A 23,850-nucleotide genomic window follows, 5' to 3' on the forward strand; every position below is an offset into this window, starting at 1 on the left:
CCCTAGGGAGGTAGGGAGGCTGATTTCTGAAGATGGGGACAAGACAGCCCATTCAGCCACCCACCCATCAATCCAATTACCCACCCACACATAATCATAGCTGATGTTTACTCAGTGCTTACTCTGTGCCAGGCACTGTCCTAAGTGCTTCGCCCAACTCTATTAGGTAGGGTCTTTACCCATTTTACAGATGAGAAAACAGAAGCATAGAGATGTCGATTGATTTTCCCAAAGTTACACACTAGTAAAATAGTAGAGCCAGAATTCAAGCTCAGGCATTCTAACTCCTGGGCCTGCACTCCTCTATAACACAGCCATCACCATCTGTCCATTTACTGACCATCCATCCATCCATCCATCCATCCATCCATCCATCCATCCATCCACTCACACATGGTCACTCCTATTCAGCCATCTGTCTATCCACCTGTTCATCCATCCCTTTATCTCCCAACCCCCTGTTCAAAGCAGTCCACGAGAAGGAATGGCATATGGAAAGCCTCAGAGGGGAGAGAGTGGGGCATGTCTAAGAAACTAGCTACTGCATACAGAGTGAGGGAAAGACAGCAAGAGATGAGGCTAAGGAGATGAGCAGGGCTCAAATCACAAGGGTTGGCCCATCCGCCGTCTCTCCACCAACCCAGTCCATCTACCTGTCTATCCACCCTCCCACTCCTCTGTCCACCCATCCATTCATCCACTCATCTCTATAATTTGGAAGGCAGGCAGATGATAGATAGATGATAAATAGATGATTGATAGATGATTGATAGATGATAGATAGATAGATAGATAGATAGATAGATAGATAGATAGATAGATAGATAGAATGAAGAGTTGCCAGGGTACATTTCCTTCCTGACAGTGATATTGGGACATGGGGGGATATTAGGACTTCTGGAGGCACCTGGATAATTAGTATGATCTCTCTCCCTTCACCTCCTGCCCACAGTTTTAGGGTTCTATGCATTTGTGGGAAGAGGGAATAGCATAGTGGGCCAGTGTCAAGGTTGAAAGACCCTTCCAGGTCCTGAAAAGTCAGTCCCCAGCCCTGGCCTCATGTCTCCTTGGGAAGACAGAAGGAATTGTGTTGTAAAGAGGTGTCACAATGCCCCCTGCCCCATACAAGTTCTCCCCACCTTGGCACTCTCAGTATCCTGCCAAGAGTCCTCCCTGACCACCAGAAGTTCCACCTGACCATCAAGAAAGGCCCTGGTCCAGCATGTGCAAGGTGGGATGAAATCACAGGGCTGGAGAAGGTCAGCCGGGGGTCACAAGAAGCCTGATGGGCAGGAAAGAGCATGAAAGCCCCAGCCGGCCTCACTTGTGTGGCTGGGAGGTGGGTCCTCTTACAAAAGGCTTAGCTGGGTGCTGGTGCTGCTGCCTGCCTTGTACTCCCCAGCTGTGGGACCTCTGTTATCTCCCTGGGGAGACAGAGAGAGGGAACAGGACACCCTCCATCTTGCTTCCTCTGCCCCTTCACTGCTGCAAAATGTGTCCTGGACTGTTTGGTTCATGTTACCCCCATCTCCAAGGCAAACTTGAGATAAGTAATAATTGTAGCTAACCTTTGAGTGCTTAAGAGGTCTAGGCACTTTACATGGACTAGCTCATTAAGTCCTCGCATTAACCCTATGAGGTAGAGCTCTTGTTGTTCCCACATTATACCTGGGAAAATTGAGGTACAGAGATTATAATTTGCCTAAGGATCAGGCAGCTAGTGAGTGAGAGGGCTGGAGTTGTTTTTTTTTTCTTTTTTTTTTTTGAGACTCGCTTTGTTGCCCAGGCTGGAGTGCAGTGGCACAATCTCGGCTCAGTGCAACCTCCACCTCCTGTGTTCAAATGATTCCCCCACCTCAGCCTCCCAGGTAGCTGGGATTACAGGCACGTGCCACCATGCCTGGCTAATTTTTTTGTATTTTTAGTAGAGATGGGGTTTCACCATGTTGACCAGGCTGGTCTTGAACTCCTGACCTCAAGTGATCCTCCTGCCTCGGCCTCCCAAAGTGCTGGGATTACAGGCGTGAGCCACTGTGCTCAGCCTTTTTTTTTTTTTTTAACGTTTTTGTAAAATAGAGATGAGGTCTCTCCATGTTGCCCAGGCTGGTCTTGAACTTTTGAGCTCAAGCAATCTTCCCATCTTGACCTCCCACTGAGATCACAGGTGTGAGCCACCCGGCCCTGCAGGGAACTGGAATTTGAACTGAGGTAGCTGGCTCCAGGCCCCCATGCTACCCACCAGTCACAGGAGGAAGCTGAGGCCTACCCCCAGCCTCCCTAACCCTCCCTTCAAAGCCTCTGTGCTCCCCCAAAGGGAAACGTGCTCTCCTATAGGTTCAGCCAGGTGTGCGTGAAACCACGGTGTAACTGCCCGAGAGGCTGATAGTCATGACTATTTGCACTGCGCCTTTACGGTTCCCAGCACTCATGGCACCCCGCCACAAGCTGGTGAAGTAGGTAGCCTTATTATCCCCATTTTGCAGATGAGGCCACCGAAGCTCAAAGAGGCTCAGCAACTTGCCCAAGGTCGCCTGACCTGTAAGGGCAGGGTCAGGCCCAGGGCTCAGACCTTCAAACACCAAAGCCAAGGTACATTCCACAGCACCAGATGCCCCTATGGGCCTTCACCAGCCTTCACACCCAAGTGCTATTTGCATTTCAATAAGGCACAAGGCCTTCCCCTAGAGTGAGGAGGCTACAAGTGGAATTTCTCACTGGGCATGGTCATGTGCCTATGGCCCTGGAGGATTTGAGAGGACAGGGGCCTTCCTAGAAAACCTGTAGTAATATCACAGATGAGATCTTCTTGCCCTACTCAGAAAGCCCCACTCTTGAGTCATGCACTTCCGCACTCTAAACCCCGGCATAAGGGACAAACACATATTAGTATATATGTACATATTAATACGTGTGTACTGTGCATCTAAAAGGCCTTTGTGAGATCTGCCTGCGGGGATGGGGGTCATGAAGGGGTATTTCTTTTTTCTGAGACAAGGTCTCACTCTGTCACCCAGGCTAGAGTGCAGTGATATGATCTCAGCTCCCTGTAACCTCCTCCTCCCTGGTTCAAGTGATTCTCCTTCCTCAGCCTCCCGGCGTCTCACCAGCCCCTCCCCTCCCTTGGGAATCCCATGATCCAGGAGGATCACTTGAGGTCAGGAGTTCGAGACCAGCCTGGTCAACATGGTGAAACCCCGTCTCTACTAAAAATACAAAAAAATTAGCCAGGCATGGTGGCACGTGCCTGTAATCCCAGCTACCTGGGAGGTTGAGGTGGGGGAATCATTTGAACACAGGAGGCGGAGGTTGCACTGAGCTGGGATTACAGGCATGCACCACCACACCCAGTTAATTTTTTGCATTTTTAGTAGAGACAGGGTTTTGCCATGTTGGTCAGGCTGGTCTCGAACTCCTGGGCTCAAGTGATCTGCCCGTCTCAGTCTCCCAATGTGCTGGGATTACAGGCGTGAACCATGGCGCTGGCTCTTTTTTCTTTTCTTTTTTTTCTTTTTTTTTTTTGAAATAGAGATGGGTCTTACTATGTTGGCCAGGTTGGTCTTTAACTCTTGGCCTCAAGCAATCCTCCTGCCTTGGCCTCCCAAAGTGCTAGGCTTACAGGCATGATCCACCATGCTGGCCCATGGAGGGATAATTCTATCCAGATTCCTTCTTTTGGCTTTAGCTTAGAACCCAAATGAAAATAGGATCATGGGATTCCCAAGGGAGGTGAGGTGTTGGTGAGACCCTGTACTTGTCCTGTAACTTCATCACTCCCTGCGGAATGGCAGTGAGGGAAGCAGGAAGGGGAGATGGGACTTCTTCTTCAAACCTCTAAACCAGAGTTTCTTAATCTTGGTGTTTTTGACATTGGGCGCTGATGATTCTTTGTTGTGGGTGCTATGCATTGTAGGATACGTAGCAGCCTCCCTGGCTCCTACCCGCTGGAAGGCAGTAGCACCCACCCCACACTGTGTGACAACCCAAAATGTCTCCAAACATGCCAAATGTCCTCTGGAGGAAAAATCACCCCTGGCTGAGAACCAATGATCTAAGTCACATACGCAGTGTGCACATACCCAGCACCCTTGACAAGGAGCACGTGAGCAAAGAACAGCCAGTTAAAAGAAACCAGATGTTAACCCGGAAAGTATGCAGTCAGGCTCCACCCTCCACCAGAGCTGGCTGTGCTAGGCCCTCGGGGAGGAAATGGGAAGTCCTCAGCCCTCTGAGGTGAGTCACTTGGAGGCTGTCTTGGCCCCTAGAAAGGGCAGGGGAAGGCTAGTGCTGCCTGACTCCCTCTTCCTCCTCCTCCTCTTCCACCACTTCCCCTGGACTGTCTCTGTCCCAGTTTTTGTGAGGGCTTCATTCCCGGATGTTCCGGGGACCCTGGCTGTCCCCTACCCCTGCTGCCACCAGAGTCCTGTATGTTGCAGCAGCAGCATCCTAAACACAGCTGAGGTGTGGACCCAGGGCAGGTGGGCCCAAGCCAGGGCCTGGGCTAGGGCAGAAAGGAAGGAGAGAGTTTGAATCCTGGTTCCCACACTAACCAGTTGTGGGACTTCGGAAAGGTACTCACATACTATCCTACAAACTGTGTTAACTCAGACAAATGCTTCGATGCCTTTGAGCCTCAGTTTCCGTATCTGAAAAATAGGGGCAACGTCTCAAATGGCTCTTAGGAGCTTTTGTTGAGCTGAGTGGCTAATGCCTGACATTTGGCAGATCCTCAATCCCATGAGTAAAGAGTGCCACCCTTCCATCTGTGGGCTGCTCTCTTCAGTTCCCCAGCCATTCTGAAAGCGCCTGCCTCTGTCATCCCTAGCCCCAGCCCCATGAGCCCAAGATGGCCAAGAGGCTGATGCAGCCCTGGGGCTAAGGGTTAGTGGGGAGCAGGGACAGGGGTGGGGTCTCTGCAGCTCCCTCATCTTCATGGCCCTTCTGTGGTGTCAGGAGGACAAAACCCACATGCTCAGACTCATCCTTAACACGAAGAAACCTAAGCCACTTCTTGCAGCCCAGGAAAGGGAGCATTCTCTGGGCCAGGATGTCAGCCTCTATCAAGGATAAAGAGATTGCCATGGGTCTGATAGCACTGATTGTCACTGCCCTCACGGGACATTGGGCAACGACTGGAGACATTTTTGTGGTCACAACCGGGAGAGGGTGCTACTGGCATCTGGTGGGTAGAGGCCACTGCTGTAATCCTGCAAGACACAGGACAACCCCTCTAACAAAGATTGTCCAGCCCAAAGAGTCAGAGGTACCAAGGCTGAGCCACCATACTCCACAGGGACCCTCTTGTGTTCATGCATGGTGTCTTTGTCACCTTCACAGCAAGAGCCTGGCATCCAAGACGTGCTCAGGAATGGTTGCGAATGAATGAATGGAGCAAATCATGTCCTCCTATCCTCAGCTCTGCTAAGAGATGGTGATTCATGGTGTAGACCTCATACTTCCCAGTGTGTTGTTCTGTCCATGCAGGGTCCAAAAACCCAGAACCCAAATCCAGCAGTCAAAACCCCACAGTGTTCTTGCCAGACTGGGAAATCTGGCTGCCCCGCCCTCCAGTGAGCTGGGAGCTGTGCAGGGCAACCTTAGCTAATCAGCTGCCACACAGCACGCCTGGCAGGAGCTCAGTGGGTTGATGGAATGAGGACAGAAAGAAATAGAAGATGCACAGGCCCTGGCAGGCCCTGCTCCCGTAGACACATCATGGAGCACAGGGTGTGGAAAGACCTGGGTTCAAATCTCAGCCTTGCTCCTCACCAGTCATGTGACTCTGGACATGGGACTGACCTCTTTAGTTTTTTTCAATTACAAGGGGGGCTAATAATAGTAACACCTTCCTCAAAGAGTTGATGTGAGGATTGTAAGAGGTGATCCACTGACAGGGTTTGGTGCGGTGCTCACAAATTGAAGTGGAAAATAATCTTTTGGTTTTTTTGAGATGGGGTCACGCTCTGCCACCCAGGCTGAAGTGCAGTGGTGTGATCACAGCTCACTCCAGCCTCAACCTCTTGGGTTCAAGCCATCCTCCTGCCTCAGCCTCCCGAGTGGCTAGGACCATAGGTGCATGCCTCTATGCCTGGCTATTTTTTAACTTTTTTTAAACAGAGACAAGGTCTCCCTATGTTGCCCAGGCTGGTCTTGAACTCCGGGCCTCAAGTGATCCTCCCACTTCAGCCTCTCAAAGTGTTGGGATTACAGGTGTGATCCACCGCCCCTGGCTAGAAAACAATCTTTGATGACCACTATCAGGGTTCATTTCCAGTGCTTGCCCCTCTGCCTGTAAACCCCTGTGCCCTGGGGCTGAGCCTGGAAGAGTCTGGGAAGGCCGTAGAACACTTGCTCATTTCTTGGGGCTGTGCACCAGCACTGGGGTAGGCTCTAGGGACAAAGAGATGCATAGGATGCAGTACTGACTGCGGGAGACATTTACAGCCTGTTGGGACTTTAGCAAAGGACTATGTTGGGATTAAGATGAGACAAGACTGCAGAAAGTGGTCCCAGTGTAGGACTCTGAATGACAACTTCTTCAGAATGTGTGCGCCTGACTCACCTTAGTCCCTCCAGTAAAGGAGCACATCCTGAGAGGGGTCCAGAAGGCATAGAAGAGGACAAGATGGGGCAGGGGCTGCAGGAGGCTTCAGGGGTTCCTGGAGAAGGTTTCAAGTCTGCTGCTGGCCTTGGCAGAATAGGAAGAATTTTGAAAACTGCAAATTTGCAAAACTGAGGGCACATATATACCTGGGTAGGAACCAACAGTAGCAAAGCCTGCTTTGGAGGAAAGCCCTGGACAAGTTTGGACTGGGCAGATAGTTTGTAAATTAAACCCAGAGAAGACCGGGTGAGGTGGCTCATGCCTGTAATCCCAGCACTTTGGGAGCTGAGGCGGGCGGATCATCCGAGGTTGGGAGTTGGAGACCAGCTTGACAAACATGGAGAAAACCCGGGCATGGTGGCATATACCTGTAACCCCAGCTACTCGGGAGGGTGAGGCAGGAGAATCACTTGAACTCAGGAGGTGGAGATTGCTGTGAGCTGAGATCGAGCCCTTGCACTGGGCAACAAGAGCGAAACTCCATCTCAAAAAACAAAACAAAACACAGAGGAACTACATGATGATTTGAGCAAAGGAGACTTCTTTTGTAAGAGGGCAGGAGCTCAACTTCCACTAACCCTGTACCTAGGGGTTCTCTCACAGTGCCTGGAGGCTGGAGGGCTGTGAGGCTGGGGGAGGGGAAATGGGTTCCCCTGACAGCTGAAGCCTGGGGGACCAGAACAGATCCAGCCTGACACACGCAGGGTGGATGGTTGCCTACAGATGCCTCATCCTTTGGTGGTACTGTCATGATGAGGACAGTCCCTAGTAAAATGCACAGCTGGTACCAGAAACATGGTGTGGGGATTTGAAGGTGAACAGGATAGCTTGGTCACAGGAAGGGTAGTGACAGAGGAATAAATAAATGTCAATGTGATGTGCTAAATGTGGCAATGGGGGCCTCCTAGAGAGTGGGTAGACCCCAGTAAGTAATCAACCAAGAGTGGTGGTTAGGATGAAGTAGGTATGGGTGAGTAGGAGACACATTTGGTAACAATGAGATATGTTCTAAAATAGAATGGGCTGGCTGGCTGGAAAGTGAGCTGGTACCCCTTACTAGAATTCAGTTCAATTGATTCAACATTTATCAAGCTTTCTCTAAATGCATTCATCTGGAGTAAAACAGTAAATAGGATTTTGGAGGCTGTTATGTCAAGGGTAAGAGTATGAGATAGTTGCCCTTAAGGAGCTGAAGCTCTAATGGGAAAGACAGAATTTCCCTAGTGCACAGGAGGGAGGGCTCAGGGGAACACCTGAGCCAAGGTACAGGCTCTGGAAGTACCGGATGTGAGCAGGGAACAAGAGGTAGACTGTGTGGCTGAAATGCAGGGTGGGTGGAGGGTTGGAGGGACTGGAGAGTGGAAGCCACTGTTTTTTTTTTTTGAGACAGAGTAGGCTGGACACAGTGGCTCACGTCTATTATCCCAACACTTTGGGAGGCTGAGGCGGGTGAATCACCTGAGGTCAGGAGTTTGAGACCAGCCTGGCCAACATGGTGGTTCGCCTGTACTAAAATACAAAAATTAGCCGGGCGTGGTGCTGGGTGCCTGTAATCCCAGCTTACTCGGGAGGCTGAGTCAGAAGAATCGCTTGAACCCCGGGAGGCAGAGGTTGCAGTGAGCTGGAGACGCCTACTGTACTCCAGCCTGGGCAACAAGAATGTAAACTCTATCGCTTTTGACATGGAGTCTCGCTCTGTGAGGGTGAAGCACAGCGTGACCAAGCAGGAGGGTGGGAGACAGGAAGCCCTGGTGGAAGGCAAGCTGGCGGGGCCCCGCAGGACAGCGAGGTCGAAGGCCTGTGGGAGCAGTGGCAGAGAAGAGGGAGGGGAGGGCCACACAAGAGCCATGCGAAGGACACAGACAAATGGATTGGATGTGGGGAAAGTGGGTGGGGAGGGACTGAAGACGATCCCCAGGTTCCTAGCCTCTGGGAGCTGGCTGTTGCCTCTGGTAGGTAGGCAGAGTTCTGCAGCAGCAGGGGGCCAGGTCAGGGGACCCTGATGGCTCTCGCTTGCTCTGGAGGTCCCTGGCTCCATGGTCAACACAACAGTGCTCCAGAGTGGCTCTGGGGGCTTCTGAGCAGTGGCTCCTTCTCCTCTCTTCTGCCCCTGGCATAGCAGTTGAAGTCCCAGTATCCAATGCCTCAGCTCTCGCCTTCTTTACCCCCTCCCAGGACTCACAGAAACCCTCTGGACCCAGTCATGGGCCAAAGACACCATCATGCAAGGGGGTGAAGGCTCCACACCCATCCGTGTCCCAGGCGTGGAAGCAGGACCGCGAGCAATCTCTGGCAGCAGCCTATGTGCCGGTCGTGGTGGACTCTAAGGGGCAGAATCCAGACAAGCTCAGGTTCAATTTCTACACCTCCCAGTACTCCAACTCCCTGAACCCCTTCTACACCTTGCAGAAGCCTACCTGTGGCTACCTGTACCGTCGGGAGACTGACCACACCCGCAAGCGCTTTGATGTGCCTCCTGCCAACTCGGTCTTGTGGCGCTCCCAGGCCTGAGCCAACCAGAAGCCCCTCACCCTTCATCCTCAACCCTGTGACCTCAGGTCCCCAAGGGGAAGGGCTGCTCACTGCAGGAGGAGCGACCTGTATTTGCGCTGAGACAGCTGTGCCGTGCCCACCTATCGACAATGATAAAAGGAGGTCTCTCTTCTCAGCAGCAGTTCAAGTTTGTCCTTCCTTTCCCTGGCATCTGAATGGGTGGCTGTGAGTGGGTAAACAGGCCATGGGGATGTTATACTGTAAGGTTATGTCCAGAGGTTCCTGAAGACTTGGAAGGACTTGATTCTCAGTTCCCTAACCCCAAAAGTAAACTCAACCCTTCTCCAGAGCCTGAGTCCCAAGCAAAGCCAATCCTGGCTCCAGCCTCCTGATGGTCCAGGCTTGGACCCCTCCAAAAATAAGGAAGAGAGGGTGGGCATGGTGGCTCACACCTGTAATCCCAGCACTTTGGGGGCCAAGGTGGGCGGATCACCAGAGGTCAGGAGTTCAAGACCAGCCTGGCCAACATGGTGAAACCCCGTTTCTACAAAAATTAGCCAGGCATGATGGCGGGTGCCTATAATTCCAGCTACTCGGGAGGCTGAGGAATGAGAATCGCTTGAAGCCGGGAGGCAGAGGTTGCAGTGAGCGGAGATTGTGCCACTGCACTCCAGCCTGGGCAACAGAGGGAAACTCCGACAAAAAAAAAAAATTAATTAAAAGAAAAAAGGAAGAGATCCATTAACTGGCCATGACTCCTGCTCTTTTACAAGGTCATCTTACCCTGGTTGGAGCAGCTGCTGCAGAACGAGGAAGAATGAGGAGAATGAACACAGTCTCTAGGGAGTCCCCTCCCAGACCCAGTTTTACATAAAGCTGCTCCTTCTGACTTGTAGTTTGTTGGTGGGGGAGGATTTCCCATCCTTGCTGTCTGCTCTGGTCCAGAAGAGCTGGCTCTGAGGCTAGTTGAGCTCATGGGTCATGGGACATGGAAGAGGGGGATGGAGGCAGAGGGCACTGGATTCCCAGCAGTGGCCTGAGTGAGTCCCCAGTCACTGCCATTCAGAGAGACCCCAGTGGTGTGCTGGAGCCAGCTCGTACTGGCTTGTAAGAGCTGGTTGTGCCCATGTCTTCCCTACCCCGCAATCAGTGACTTCCTGTTGGCAGTTTGAAATCAGCTGTGGTGGGAGCATTTACACCACAGAAGCGAGCAAATGCCTACAAATTGGAGTTTCTTTTTTCCAGAGAGCTCATCATTAAACATTTACCAGCACACCACAGGGTGAATTCAGCTGGTTTCGTTCCTAGGAGTCCCGTCCCCCTGTAGGTATGGTGGTGTATTTCGTGGGCATAATTCCTGTGCAGGAGAGGTTGGGGTTGGTGTGGGAAGGAGAGACAGGTGTCTGGAGACCCGAACAAGCAGCCCACAACACAGGCCAGGCTGTCCTGTCGGCCTTTCTTTGAGAAGATGGTAAGCAGTGCGGAGGGAAGCGGAGACCCCTTGAGGCGACCCTAACAGCATAGAATCCGCGTTTTCCTCTTGGCTTGCTGTAGGTTCTCTTTCGAGTTAGAGTTTTCCTCAAATGCCTGATGAGCCTTGGCTGGCCTCAGACCATCTGGTATCTGTACCAGGTCTCTCTTTCTGCTTGGTCATCAGTGTTCAAGGAGCCAGGCATGGGAGGCATGTGGTGGTTTTCTCACTCTCCGTATGTAGACTTTCTTTTAACGCTCCATTTACAGAATGGCACATATCTCTTCCTGAGGCTGTGCCTAGAGACTAGGGCCTCTCTGGCCAAATCTCCAGAAGAACCTTCAACCAGGGTCAGGAGGGGACTGATGCAGGGAGATGCCTGTTCTGCCGCCTCACGGAGGGCATCAGAGAAGCTAATACAAACTTTGGCCCGTCCTATTTTCTGCTCCACATGTGCTGCATCCCAGCCTTCAGGGGCACCTGGTACCTCTGCCTCCCTATTCCTGTGGCAGGAATAGGTTTGTCCCGAGCTCCGCAGCCTCCTCCTCTTTGAAAGCATTTAGGTTTCGACTTTCTCCACTCTCATAAGAAAGACAGTTACCACTTGTTCATCTGCCTTGTTTTCCAAAATTTTATTAGAACCCCCGTATCTGCTGTCTTTTTTCCTTTTTTTCCCTTCTTTCTTTCCTTCCTTCCTTCTTTCCCTTTTCTTTCTTTCTTTCCTTTCTTCGCTTTCTTGCTTTCTTTCTTTAGAGATTCACTCTTATTGCCCAGGCTGGAGTGCAATGGTGAGATCTCAGCTCACCGCAACCTCCGCCTTCCAGGTTCAAGCAATTCTCCTGCCTCAGCCTCCCGAGTAGCTGGGATTACAGGCATGCACCACCATGCCTGGCTAATTTTGTAATTTTAGTAGAAACAGGGTTTCTCCATGTTGGTCAGGCTGGTCTCGAACTCCTGACCTCAGGTGCTCTGCCCGCCTTGTCCTCCCAAAGTGCTGGGATTACAGGCATGAGCCACCACGCCCGGCCTCCTTTTGTCTTTAAAACATGCATTTATTCACATTTTAGTGGGATTTTGAAAAGAAGAAATAAGTGGAAGTTTTCAGTCTGTGTATAACTTAGAAGTCTTGCTCATTCATTCAGTCAGTCAGTCACCGAACAGACCCTGTGGGCTGGGTCCTTAAGATGCAAAGATATTAACAGGAACCGTCCCTTCCCTCCTAGATCCTATAGCCTTTGCAGGGTGAGGGGCAGGGTTCCCATGAGGAGTCTTTACTCTCCCAACAGATACCTCCTCCCCTGCCCTGGAGAATGGGCTCCCTCTTGAGGTTCATCTTGGTAATGCAGCCTCCATGGACGCCCTTAGAAACCCTTTACAGAAGCTGGCCAAGGTATCACCTTGATTTGAGTGAGATAGGCCCAGGAGGCAAGTGAACCTGTGCTCAGGATCCTTCTGTGTTTCTGTGGAGTGGAGGGGCAAGCAGGCAGCCTTGGAGGGGGATTAGTCTGGCCTGGGATCGCTGCCCCTCCTGTCTCTTCCTGGCTTGTCTTCCCACCTCTCTGCAGCTGCCCCATCCACTCCCTCCCCTCGGCCCCATTCCGCCAGGTGGAGCCTCTTCCTTTGATCTGGCTTCTGTCCCAGGAGGGATTTGTGCAGACAGAGCAGCGGGGGAAGGCAGGAATCTCCCTCACTGTGTATGCTGTGTGACCTGTACCCTGGCCTTCCGTGCCCTCACGCATACCTTGTGCATACTGCTTCCTTGGGGCCTTGGTGTTGATCTCAGTCCTCCTTGCCTGGCCATGCCTGTCTGAGGGGATTCCATTCCCACCCTGGGCTGGAGACAAGGGGTGGGGACCCTCCTCCCGCAAAGGGAGCAAGCTCTCTGTCAATGGAATTGTTGGGCAGAGGGCCACGAGGGGAGGGCTGAGGGAGAGGGCGCTGGAGCGAGAGGCTCGAGGGGCTCGTGGGGTGCCTCTGGCTCTATCCAGCCCTTCTGCAGAGGTGTGAAGGCTTAGGAGAAAAGCATGATGATGAGGTGGGAAAACTTTGGCACCACCACTAAAAGGCTCGTGAACCTGAGCGGGTGATTTAAATTTTCTGCCCCAAGCCCCTTTTGTTTCATGTGGTAATAATAATACCCACCCCACAGGACTTGCGCACCTATTCAACAAGCAGAGTTTCATCCAGTTTTAGCTTTTTAAGAATTCTTTCTTTCTTTTTTTTGATTCGGAGCTTCACTCTTGTCACCCAGGCTGGAGTGCAATGGTGCGATCTCGGCTCACTGCAACCTCCGCCTCCCGGGTTCAAACGATTCTCCTGCCTCAGCCTTCTGAGTAGCTGGAATTACAGGCACCTGCCACCACACCCAGCTAATTTTTGTATATTTAGTAGAGATGGGGTTTCGCCATGTTGGCCAGGCTCATCTTGAACTTCTGACCCCAGGTGATCCACCCTCCTCGACCTCCCAAAGTGATGGGATTACAGGCATGAGCCACCGCGCCCGGCCCCAGGAATTCTTTCTTTAATCATATGTGCGTGCATGCAAGCACTCAATATTTTACTGGGCTCAAGTCGGTCAGTCAAATGTTACTCTTAAAAAGGTAATTTAGGAGAGTCGATGTGGGGACTATTAACAGAGAGGTGGGCATAGTTAAGGGAATGGTGATGTACCCAGAGAGTAGCGAGAGGGAAGCCCTTATCATGCCTGGCAGGGCAAAGGGAGGGAGCCGTGATTACAGGAGCCCAGAGAGCTATGGCAGGAGCGGTGGTTGAAGGTGGAAGGAAATAACTGCTGCCCCAACCCTAAGTTGGCAGGGAGCAGTGAGGACAACAAATGTCCCAGCCCTTCTCCCTCTCCACCCTCCAGTCTTCCTCCAGCTTCTCAGTGGATGAACCTACCTGAAACCAGAGGGCAGCAGAGTCTGAGTGATGCAGTCTGTGGGGTCAGTCTCCTGGGGCTCAGACCTGGAGGAGAAAGTTGGAGAATGAGTGGGGGCAGGGCAAACAGAACAACCAGCCCACGACTGTGTGGAATGTGTGGTACCAGCGGCTGGGGGCAGGCGAGACACAATAACACAATGGTCTCCACCCTCTGTGCTTGCTGGGTTCCTTAGAGCAGGATGGCAAGAAAGAGTTGCCTATATAATACTTCCAGAAAGAAATGAATGTTATGTCCACGTTATTGTAGAAGAATGAATGTCATAATAGACTCTAAGGTGACCCCAGTGATTTCTATCTCCTGTTGTTCCTGCCTTTGTAAAATCCTCTCCCTTTGAGTGTGGGTGAGGCCCGTGACGGTGCTAACCCATAGAATATGGCAAAGAACGTCACTCTGTGGATTATGTTAGGTTATATAGACTTCAGCAGATTGCAGAGAGACTCTTCTCGCTGACTTGAAATAAGCAGCCGTGGTGAGGAAGGTGGTGTAACAAGGAATGGAGGGTAGTCTTTAGGACCTGACTGTGGGCCCCAGGCAATGTCAAGTGAAAAGCCAGCTCCCTTGCCACATAGCCACGACAAAATGAGTTCTGCCGACAACCTGAATAAGTTGGAAGTGGCTTCTTCCCCAGTTGAGCCTCCAGATGAAAATACAGCCCAGGTGACACCCTGAGAGCAGCCTTGTGAGACCCTAGGCAGAGGACCAGCTAAGCTGTGCCTGGACTCCTGGCCCATAGAAACTGTGAGATAATAAATGTATGGCTGGGCATGGTGGCTCATGCCTGTAATCCCAGCACTTTGGGAGGCTGAGATGGGTGGATCACCTGAGGTTGGGAGTTCGAGACTGGCCTGACCAACATGGAGAAACCCCATCTCTACTAAAAATACAAAATCAGCCGGGCGTGGTGGTGGGTGCCTGTAATCCCAGCTACTCCAGAGGCCGAGGTGGGAGAATCATTTGAACTTGGGAGGCAGGAGGTTGTGCTGAGCTGAGATTGCGTCATTGTACTCCAGCCTGGGCAACAAGAGTGAAACTCCATCTCAAAAAAAAAAAAAAAAAAAAATAATAATAATAATAATAAATGTGTGTAGTTTTAAAACTGCTGACTTTGTGGTTGTTATGCAACATAGAAAACTAATATAACACACACATTAGCCAGAGTTCATCACAGAGACAGAGCCAATAGGATATATATAGAGGTGTGAGAGAGGATTTATTAGGGGGATTGGCTCACACGTTTATGGAGGCTGAGAAGTCCCACAATATGCCATCTGCAAGAAGGAGCTGGGGAAGCCAGTAGCATGGTTCATTTCAAGCCTAAAGGGTTCAGAGCCAAGGAAACTGTTGGTGTAACTCTGGGTCTGAAGCTGAAGGACTGAGAACGTGAGAGTGGGGAGGGGTTGCTGCTGGTGCAAATCCTGGAGTCCGAGGGCAGGAGAAGAAGGGTGTTGCAGCTCCAGAGGGGAGAGGGAGAGAGGGAGGGTGGGAGAGAGAGAGAGAGAGAGAGAGAGAATTCACCTTTCGCCTGCCTTTTTCTTCTATCCAGGCCTAAGCCAATTGGATGGTGCCCACCCACATAGGCTGAAGGCAGATTCTCCTTACTTAGTCTATGAATTCAAATGCCAGTCTCTTCGGCAAGCACCCTTACAGAAACACCCAGAAATGAAGCTTTACCAGTTTGCTGGGTATCCCTTCATCCAGTCCTAAAATTAACAGTCACAACACATAAAATATCAGGATGCTGCGGGAGGAAGATATTTGAGAGCGATTTGGGAAGTCTTCACAGAGGAGGTGGCATTTGTGCTTACACATGAAGAGGGAGAGGGATTTAAATAGACAGACAGGGAAAGATGAGCTGCTGCCTTGTCCCCAACCTCTTCATTTCCCAATCTCAGGCCTGAGAGGCCTCTGCAAGGATACATTTTCCAGCTGGGCCCCAAGCAAGTTCCCAGAAGGAGTCCTCTCCTCGTCCCTTAACTTGTTGTGGAGAACCCGACTGAAGCAGGGAGAACTCAGCTCCCTACCCCCGTGTACCCGCCGTCAATTTATGCGGAGTAGAGGTACAACAGTCTCAGTTGGTCTCTTTTTCAAAAATAACTATCCTCTTTGATTTTGTGAGCAACATATGCTCATCATGAACAATTTTTTTTTTTCCTTTGAGACGGAGTCTTGCTCTGTCGCCCAAGCTGGAGTGCAGTGATGCAATCTCAGCTCACTGCAAGCTCCGCCTCTCTGGTTCAAGTGATTCTCCTGCCTCAGCCTCCCGAGTAGCTGGGATTACTCAGTCTTCCAAGTAGCTGGGATTCCAGATGCCCGCCACCACATCAGGTTAATTTTTGTATTTTTAGTAGAGATGGGGTTTCACCATGTTGGCCTGGCTGGTCTCGAACTCGTGACCTTGTGATCTGCCCACCTCAGCCTCCCAAAGTGCTGGGATTACAGGCATGAGCCTGAATCTGATAAGGTTTTAACAAAGGCCTCCACCTTCCCTAGGGCCTGACTACAGCTGGTAGGTGGCCCGTGTGAGGCAAGTTGAATGTCTGTTCCTACACATAGCCCTTCTAGCTGTCCAGGACCCAGAGTGAATGGGGCTAAAGGGACAAGAGCATGATTGGCTCTAACCTAGGGATGCTGCTGTGTCCAAGATGCAGTACAAGTGCACCTAGACTGTAGTGAACAGCACGCCAGACGTGCTATAGTAATAGATACAAAATAACGTCATAGCCAAGATTTATGGGACACTTACTCTGGGCCAGACCTTGTTCTAAATGCTTTTCTTATATTAACTCACATACTCTTTTTTTTTTTCTTTTTTGTGATAGGGTCTCGCTCTGTCATCCAGGCTGGAGTGCAGTGGTGCGATCTTGGCTCACTGCAACCTCTGCTTCCTGGGTTCAAGCGATTCTCCTGCCTCAGCCTCCCAAGTAGCTGGGATTAGAGGAGTGTGCACCATCACACCTGGCTAATTTGTGTATTTTTAGTAGAGATGAGGTTTCACCATGTTGGCCAGGCTGGTCTTGAACTCCTGGCCTCAAGTGATCCACCCAGCTCGGCCTCCCAAAATGTTGGGATTATAGGCGTGAGCCACCGTGCCCAGCCCCACTTACTGCCCTTAACAGCCCTATCAGATGGGCACCATTATTCCTATTTTAAGAATGAGGAAACTGAGGCTCAGAGAGGTTAAGTTACTTGCTCAAGGTCACCCAGCCAGTAATGTAAGCAAGAAACAAGCTTGTGTTGTTTTCAGCCACTGAGATTTTAGAGTGGTTGGTTACTGTAGCATAGCCTAGCCCATTGTGAGATATGTATACACATATATTTGATATATGTTACCTATTGTATAAATTGTATATTTATATAAATCTATTTACATGTAATTATATATTATTTATATAAATTGTATAAATTGTGTATCAGTGCACAACTTGATCAAGTGTCCAAGGCCCTGGTGGGGAACGCAGAAATATGGGCAATGGTTCCCTCTAGATGAGTTAGGAGACCTGGGTGTGGCACATGTGTAAAGGAGGAAGGCAAACAAGGGAAAAACGGCAGGGCAAGCACTGGCTTTAAGTTTTCCTGGCAGCATCCAGATTAAGTGCACCTGCACCCAAATGCTGGTTCCGTAATTGAGCCAGCTTTTAAATGTGTGGCCAGGGAGTACACATCCCACCAGGCATCAGAGAAAGCTGTTGCTGCATAGACAGGCCCCCCAGGCTTGGCCTGGGAGCTTTCCAGGCCCAGCAGATAGTAGCTCACCCATGCACCTGTGTGCCTGCACTCTCCTACTCACACACACCCCAGGGCACCAGGCACACACTCCATGTCCCCCACCCGTGCCCCTAGAAGGTGATGGTGATGGTGTGAGGCTCAGAGTCAGATGGAAGGTTGAATTCAGGGCTCTCAAGATGGGAAAGATGCAACCTTCAGGAACACGAGAGTGTGGCCAGAACAGGACCAGTGTGTAAGAGTGTGTGTATGTGTGTGCACTGGTGTGCACTGGTGTGTACTGGTGCAGGCTAATGTAGGAGGGGGTTCTCTCTGGCTGTTCAAGGCTTATCTTGGAAGCCCACAGACTCTGCATCCACCCAGGTGCCCTTATATGTTAGCACATCCATGGTACGATTGGACCCACTCAGTCATGATGGCCAAGTGCAGTGCACAGCCTGGATAACTGTACACAGCAGCCCTGTCAGGAGCCCACAGTTGGCCATCTCTGGACAAGAAGCCAGCTCTATCTCATATATACCTCAATTCCATGATTGAGGGCAGAATCCAAAAGCATTGTGAATCCACTCAAACCGGGAGAAGAAGGTCGCAAAGGTCATAGGATCAGAGCAGCTTCTGGCTGACACCCACTCCGTGGTGGTAAGAAGGGATTAGGAGATTGCAAACTGGGTTAAAAAATCCTCTCACCTATAGCTCAAGGCTGTAATCCTAAGGACTCTGCTTCTCTAAGCCTTGTTCTATTTTCAACTGTCTTCTCCAGGGTACAGTCTCCACTGGGGCTGCAAGGATTTAGTGGAGACTCTTAACACCAGTTCTCTGGCATCTGTGAGTTTGAGTGTGGGCCATCAGCTTCTTCCTTCTTCTCTCTTCCTCTCCACATTTCCCGGTACCATCTGATCCATCAGGCCCTTCTTTGCTCAGGCCCGAAGGACTCAGGCCTGTGAGAGAGGACAGCCCGTTGTCGCCAAGACACCTCTGGGTGAGGAGCAGCGAACAGGACCTGTCCATCTCAGGCGTCAGCCCCCTGAAGGTCTGAGCAATGGGCAACGTGATGGAGGGAAAGTCGGTGGAGGAGCTGAGCAGCACCGAGTGCCACCAGTGGTACAAGAAGTTCATGACTGAGTGCCCCTCTGGCCAACTCACCCTCTATGAGTTCCGCCAGTTCTTCGGCCTCAAGAACTTGAGCCCGTCGGCCAGCCAGTACGTGGAGCAGATGTTTGAGACTTTTGACTTCAACAAGGTGAGCAGAGGCCCAGTGGCAGGGAGGGGGAGTGCTGGAGGGACCCCTCTGGAAGCCTGATCAGCTGAGGGTGAGGAAGAGCAGAGAGGAGCATAGAAGTGTCCGCTGGGGAGCAACTTCATTTATTCAGTCATTTGTTTGCTTGAGAGGTGGGTTTTTGACGCTAGGGTTTCAACGGATCTAATGTTTGTGCTTTAATGAGCACCGACTGAATCAGGCACTGGGGGGTTAGAAATGAATCAGACACTGTCCCTGCCCTTACTTTCTAGGGCAAGACAGAGAGGCCCCAAAATTAGTGTAATCTGAGGCTGAATCCAATGGCTTCCTCTGCCTCTGCCACAGGCATATCTTGGTTTACTCCAAAACGAGTGTAAACACTTCCAAGATGGTCACTGAACACCTGCGATGTGCTGGTCCCATACGTGGTGCTTTTGCAAAACCCTTTGAAGCTTTCAAGGGTGTGGGTGGAGGGGCAGAGAGCGGGGAGCAAGATGATGATTCTCCAGCCTTGCTGTCTGGCATGGGCAGGCCACTCATAATGCTCTGTGGACATGAGGACTGGAGACAGACAGGGTTGCCTGGTCCCTGGAGAATCCAGAATACTCCCAACCTCAAAATACCCAGTGACCTCAGATCACTGGGTATCACCTTTTCTCAAATGAGCCTGAAGGTCCACACAATGGTCATATTGTGTGTCTCCCTAGTAGCCCCCTGGATGCACTGGGTAAGGACTTCCTGATTGGTAAGCTAGAGGGGTCACTGAAAGGCGAATTTGGGACTGTGGGTTTGGGTCCCTAGCTTTCATCAGCTGGGTGACCTTGAGCCCATCATCTCCCCTCTCAGTCTTGGGGATGCTGTGGATGTCGGGAGAATTAGTTAAGAAGTTTGTTGGTTTTTGTAGTAAATCTTCCATTCATTTGGAACTATTTGGTCAAGACATAGTTGTGGAAGAACCCAAATCTGCAAACGTGGCTCCCCGCCCTGTGGCCCCTCACTTGAAAAGTAAGGACGAAATGAGGCGCTGCCACATGTCCTCCACAGACCCGGGAGAGGCTCCTTCCCTCGCTGCCCAAAAGGTCCAGGCAGCATCATGGGTGGGGCTTCTTGGGAAAGCTGGGGCTCAGTGGCTATTTAAAACTCACTAATATTTGAGGATAAGGGACCAAAGTAGATTACAGGCTTTGAGTCCCAACCTCAAGTGTGGTATGAGGGAGCCCGAGGGCTTTCCCGAAGTGGGAGCAGTTGAGCAGAGTCCAGAGCCTGTGGTATGGAGACTTGAGGGGATGGCGTCATCATGTTCAACACTCAAAATGCTCCCAAAGAAGGAATAACTCTTTTTTTTTTTTTTTTTTGAGACGGAGTCTCGCTCTGTCACCCAGGCTGCAGTGCAGTGGCGCAATCTTGGTTCACTGCAAGCTCCGCCTCCTGGGTTCACGCCATTCTCCTGCCTCAGCCTGCCGTGTAGCTGGGACTAGAGGCGCCCGCCACCGCACCCGGCTAATTTTTTGTATTTTTAGTAGAGACGGGGTTTCACCGTGTTCGCCAGGATGGTCTCGATCTCCTGGCCTCGTGATCCGCCCGTCTCGGCCTCCCAAAGTGCTGGGATTACAGGCGTAAGCCACTGTGCCTGGTCAGAAGTTTTGATACAGAGAGGAGTTAAACAAAACAGGGATAGGCAAATGACAGCACACAGGCATGTTTTTGTAAATGAAGTTTTATTAGAACTCACCACATCTATTTATTTACATAGACAATTGTCTATGGCTGCTTTCACATGAAATAACAGAGGGTGTGTGGCTGCAAAGCTGCATATTTTCTCTTTGGTTCTTTATAGAAAAAGTTTGCCAGTCCCTGCACTAAAAAAATGGTTGTATCTTTGGGATGTGCAGGCTAGAGGAGTACAAGTGCAATGAGCGAGGACAGACCTGGGGACAGGCATTTGCCTTGCCTACTTCAAATGTTTGTCTGGAGAAACATAGGTTTTGTCCCAATGATCACACAGGTGCCCGTCTATGTAAAATCCTCCATCTGCATTTGAGGACTGGTATAGGATGATTTAGGAGACCCAGTTTTCTAGGCGAGACTTTGTCATTCACTAGCTGTGTGGCCTAATCTCTCTCAACTTTGACTTTCTCAGTCAAACTAGAGACAAAAATACTCACCTGGGGGTGGCCGTGAGATTAAATGAGTAAAGTGAATAAAGCTGTCAGCCTAGGAAGTCCATGGAGAGCACTAAAAAACCGTTAGTATTGCTATATATTTTCATTGACTCTAATGCATACATAACCTTTTTTTTTTTTTTTTTTTTTTGGGGCGGTCTCTCTGCTCGCCAGGCTGGAGTGCAGTGGCGGATCTCAAGCTCAACACAAGCCTCCCAGGTTCACGTCATTCTCCACCCTTTCGGCTCACGATGGCTGGGACTACGACACCACCTACGCCTGCAGTTTTGTATTTTTTAGTAAGAGACAGAGTTTGCAGTGTTAGTGGGATGAATTACCAGAATCTCCTGACACCCAAGTGATCCACCGTCTAAGCCTCCCAAAGTCTGGGATTTCACAAGGCAAGGCTTTTTTTTGCAGCTGGCCATACCACAGCAGAAAAGTGCACTGTATTTCCATTTTTATAGCTGGGAAAACGGAGACTCAAGGTCATGAGACTTATCTAAAGTGATTTAGGTCTTTCTAGCACAAAAATCCACTTTTCCATGCCCTTTTCAGACGCAAAAATAGAACAAACGAGCAGGCAAGAGCACCATGAGTAGTTCATCTACGAGAAATTTCTAACAGTACAGAAAGATACAAAATGAACAGCAAAAGTATCCTCAACCGGTGTCCCCTCCCCAAGAGGAAACCTCCTTAGCAGTTTTCTTGCTTATTCAACCAGTGCTGTCTAGGGGCCTCTCTGGACTCTGTTCTGATGACAGCCCTGGGAGGTGGGCTGGGACTGAATGAGCCCACTGTGGGGCTCAGAGTGGTTAAGGCCTTCCGGGGGGCCTAAGCCCCTCAGGCGGCAGGGTGAGAAACCCCCAAAAGCTCACCCAAACCACGCTCCCATCCCTGGGGGTGCAGTTCTTCCTCCTCTCATCTACGCACAAGTCTCCCATTTCCCCTAACTGGAAAGTCTCATGCTTGACAATCACAGGGAAGCAGGCAGCGCCCGCTAAAATCCAGATGCCTGTGAACAGACCGTGCCATAGCCATTCACACCCCAGTGGGTGCTGGCTTATTGGATTTGACTGGCAGCCTCTGAGGTAGGCAGGGTGGGCTATACAGGGCGTCTAGGAAGACTGACAGGTCACGGCGGAGACAGGGCTGGCCTCCCTGGCCGCATCTCCTAAGGTCCAGGGCTCCCCTCAGCATCTCCTGGGGCTTGCCGAGATGGGTGGAGACTTGGGTTATGATGGGCGGGGCCTGAGGACGGAGTGGGCGGAGCCCGGGTGGGCTCACAGCAGCCACGCCCCTCGCCCAGGACGGCTACATTGATTTCATGGAGTATGTGGCGGCGCTCAGCCTGGTCCTCAAGGGGAAGGTGGAACAGAAGCTCCGCTGGTACTTCAAGCTCTATGATGTAGACGGCAACGGCTGCATTGACCGCGACGAGCTGCTCACCATCATCCAGGTGCAGAGGGCCCGGCCAGGGCTGGGGGCAGCGGCCTGGGTGGGACCCGGAGCTGAGAGCCCAGGGTTAGAACAGCAATCTCAGGATTGAGACAGGATGTGGGACTGAGGATCCTAGTGGCAGCTGTGGACCTCACCAGCTGCGTGACCCAGGCCACGTTCCTTCCCTTCCTGGGCCTCAGTTTCCTCATCAATACCAAAAGAAGATAGAAGTTTGACTCTTGAGTCCCAGCTCTGCCTAGGCCCCCGGGTACCCTGCACTCTACTCCTCATTGCTCTTGGGAGCCGCCCAAGCTCTGACCGTCCCCACTCCCACCCCTGAGATAGGATAAGGATGGGCCCCTCTCACTTCTGCCCCTTCCTCCCTCCCAGGCCATTCGCGCCATTAACCCCTGCAGCGATACCGCCATGACTGCAGAGGAGTTCACCGATACAGTGTTCTCCAAGATTGACGTCAACGGGGATGGTGAGCGGGCCGAGGAGGGGCTCCCCAGGGGAGGGGTCACCATGGATGTGGGGTCATGAGGGGTGGAAGGTCACTAGAGGAGAGGGGAAGGAGGGGAGGAGGAGGCCCAAAGGTCCCCGGGCTAGTCACCTCCTCCACCCGCCCCAGCCACAAAGTTGGCTTTTAGGGGCCCCTGGACCAGAATCTGGGCTCTGGATGCCTCTGCCTGCTGCACCTGCAGGTCGCTTCTCCTCGCCTGGGCTCTGTCCCTGCCCCTGGCAAGAACCCGGTTCTGTGCTCTGGACTGCAGAAATGAACACCCTCCTCCCCCTGATTCCCTTTCTCTCTACCCTAGGGGAACTCTCCCTGGAAGAGTTTATAGAGGGCGTCCAGAAGGACCAGATGCTTCTGGACACACTGACACGAAGCTTGGACCTTACCCGCATTGTGCGCAGGCTCCAGAATGGCGAGCAAGATGAGGAGGGGGCTGACAAGGAGGCCGCTGAGGCAGCGGGCTGAGCGCACCGCCCAGCTGCTTCTGCACTAGCGGGTGGGGTGGTATGGTGGTGACTGGTGGTGTTGCTCTTGTCTTAACCCTAGATAGAATCTACTAAACTCAGAGGCTTAGCTCGCCTCTTTGGGGTACATGGTGGCAGCAGAGAGGCAGCAGTGGGAGGCCAGAGCCAGGAACAGTGAAGGATGGTTCCTGGCCCCTCTGAGTGACAGCTGACTGCAGCACTCTCTGCTGGGGGCACTGTTCAGCATCCCTCTGCTGTCTGGTGACCCCCTAGCCCTTCTGGCTCCTCTCCCAGTTTTTCCCAGCTTTCTCCACTGAGCTTCTCCATGCTCTTCTGGATGTGGACTCTCTGAGGCAGAGTTGAACTTTCCCAGGCCTCTTACGGAATCCTGCAGATCCGGTGGCTGCACTTCAATCTCAGTGCTGCAATCACACATCTATTCTGCCCCGGGGACCCTGGAGCCTACTTGTGTGCTTTGCATTTGATTCACGCCTCCCTTCAACAAGCATTTACTGAGCGCCTACTATGTACTAATGCTAGATGTTAGATGTACAGAGAAGACAGTTTTCATCCTCAAGGAACTCATAGGCTAATGGTGAGACCTACAGACAAACATCATTATAATAAAACATGCTAAGAGAACTTATGAACAGATTTCTGTAGGAGACACCTATAGGCGTCTGACTCAGAGACAGCATCACAGAGGTGGTGTTTGACTTTGAACACGAAAGAGTGCTTTGGGGCCGAATGTGGAGAAGAAGGTGATGCATGTGGGGTGGTTGGAAGTGCATTCTCTGTGAT

The 23,850-nt window shown here is 51.4% G+C and overlaps 2 protein-coding genes across 5 annotated transcripts; both read left to right on the forward strand.

Annotated features, from left to right (window-relative positions):
* Window positions 1-1,125: 1,125 nt before the first annotated feature.
* On the forward strand, window positions 1,126-9,275 carry LOC101002089 (uncharacterized protein 114841037). 3 transcript variants are annotated; one of them, XM_017957860.2, is made up of 3 exons: window positions 1,276-1,339; window positions 3,911-4,230; window positions 8,777-9,275. In XM_017957860.2, exons 2-3 carry the CDS (start codon window positions 4,207-4,209, stop codon window positions 9,110-9,112), a joined length of 360 nt encoding a protein of 119 aa, XP_017813349.1. In that variant the 5' UTR covers window positions 1,276-1,339; window positions 3,911-4,206; the 3' UTR covers window positions 9,113-9,275. The 3 variants fall into 3 exon arrangements, with proteins under 3 accessions (XP_003897643.1, XP_009203434.1, XP_017813349.1); XM_003897594.2 differs by lacking the exons at window positions 1,276-1,339; window positions 3,911-4,230 and adding an exon at window positions 1,126-1,231; XM_009205170.1 differs by lacking the exon at window positions 3,911-4,230 and having other exon boundaries at window positions 1,128-1,339.
* Window positions 9,276-16,509: 7,234 nt separating this feature from the next.
* GUCA1A (guanylate cyclase activator 1A) lies at window positions 16,510-23,691 on the forward strand. Of its 2 annotated transcripts, XM_009205172.2 has the most exons (5): window positions 16,510-18,054; window positions 18,151-18,469; window positions 21,938-22,087; window positions 22,459-22,552; window positions 22,887-23,691. In XM_009205172.2, the coding sequence occupies exons 2-5, from the start codon at window positions 18,269-18,271 to the stop codon at window positions 23,048-23,050; spliced, it is 609 nt and encodes a 202-aa protein (XP_009203436.1). In that variant the 5' UTR covers window positions 16,510-18,054; window positions 18,151-18,268; the 3' UTR covers window positions 23,051-23,691. The 2 variants fall into 2 exon arrangements, with proteins under 2 accessions (XP_009203436.1, XP_021792952.1); XM_021937260.1 differs by having other exon boundaries at window positions 16,510-18,469.
* The last annotated feature ends 159 nt before the right edge of the window (window positions 23,692-23,850 follow it).

This window comes from Papio anubis, chromosome 6 (genome assembly GCF_008728515.1).
Source record: "Papio anubis isolate 15944 chromosome 6, Panubis1.0, whole genome shotgun sequence".
In the NCBI taxonomy this organism is placed as follows: domain Eukaryota; kingdom Metazoa; phylum Chordata; class Mammalia; order Primates; family Cercopithecidae; genus Papio; species Papio anubis.

Bases quoted from the DNA above. Each gene is read 5' to 3' on its own strand.
- LOC101002089 (XM_009205170.1), top strand. From the start codon at position 1,286: ATGGGCAGGAAAGAGCATGAAAGCCCCAGCCGGCCTCACTTGTGTGGC. The intron at 1,340-8,776 runs GTGGGTCCTCTT...ACCCCCTCCCAG, and splicing joins CTCACTTGTGTGGCTGGGAG to GACTCACAGAAACCCTCTGG.
- GUCA1A (XM_021937260.1), top strand. From the start codon at position 18,269: ATGGGCAACGTGATGGAGGGAAAGTCGGTGGAGGAGCTGAGCAGCACC. The intron at 22,088-22,458 runs GTGCAGAGGGCC...CCTCCCTCCCAG, and splicing joins AGCTGCTCACCATCATCCAG to GCCATTCGCGCCATTAACCC. The intron at 22,553-22,886 runs GTGAGCGGGCCG...TCTCTACCCTAG, and splicing joins GATTGACGTCAACGGGGATG to GGGAACTCTCCCTGGAAGAG.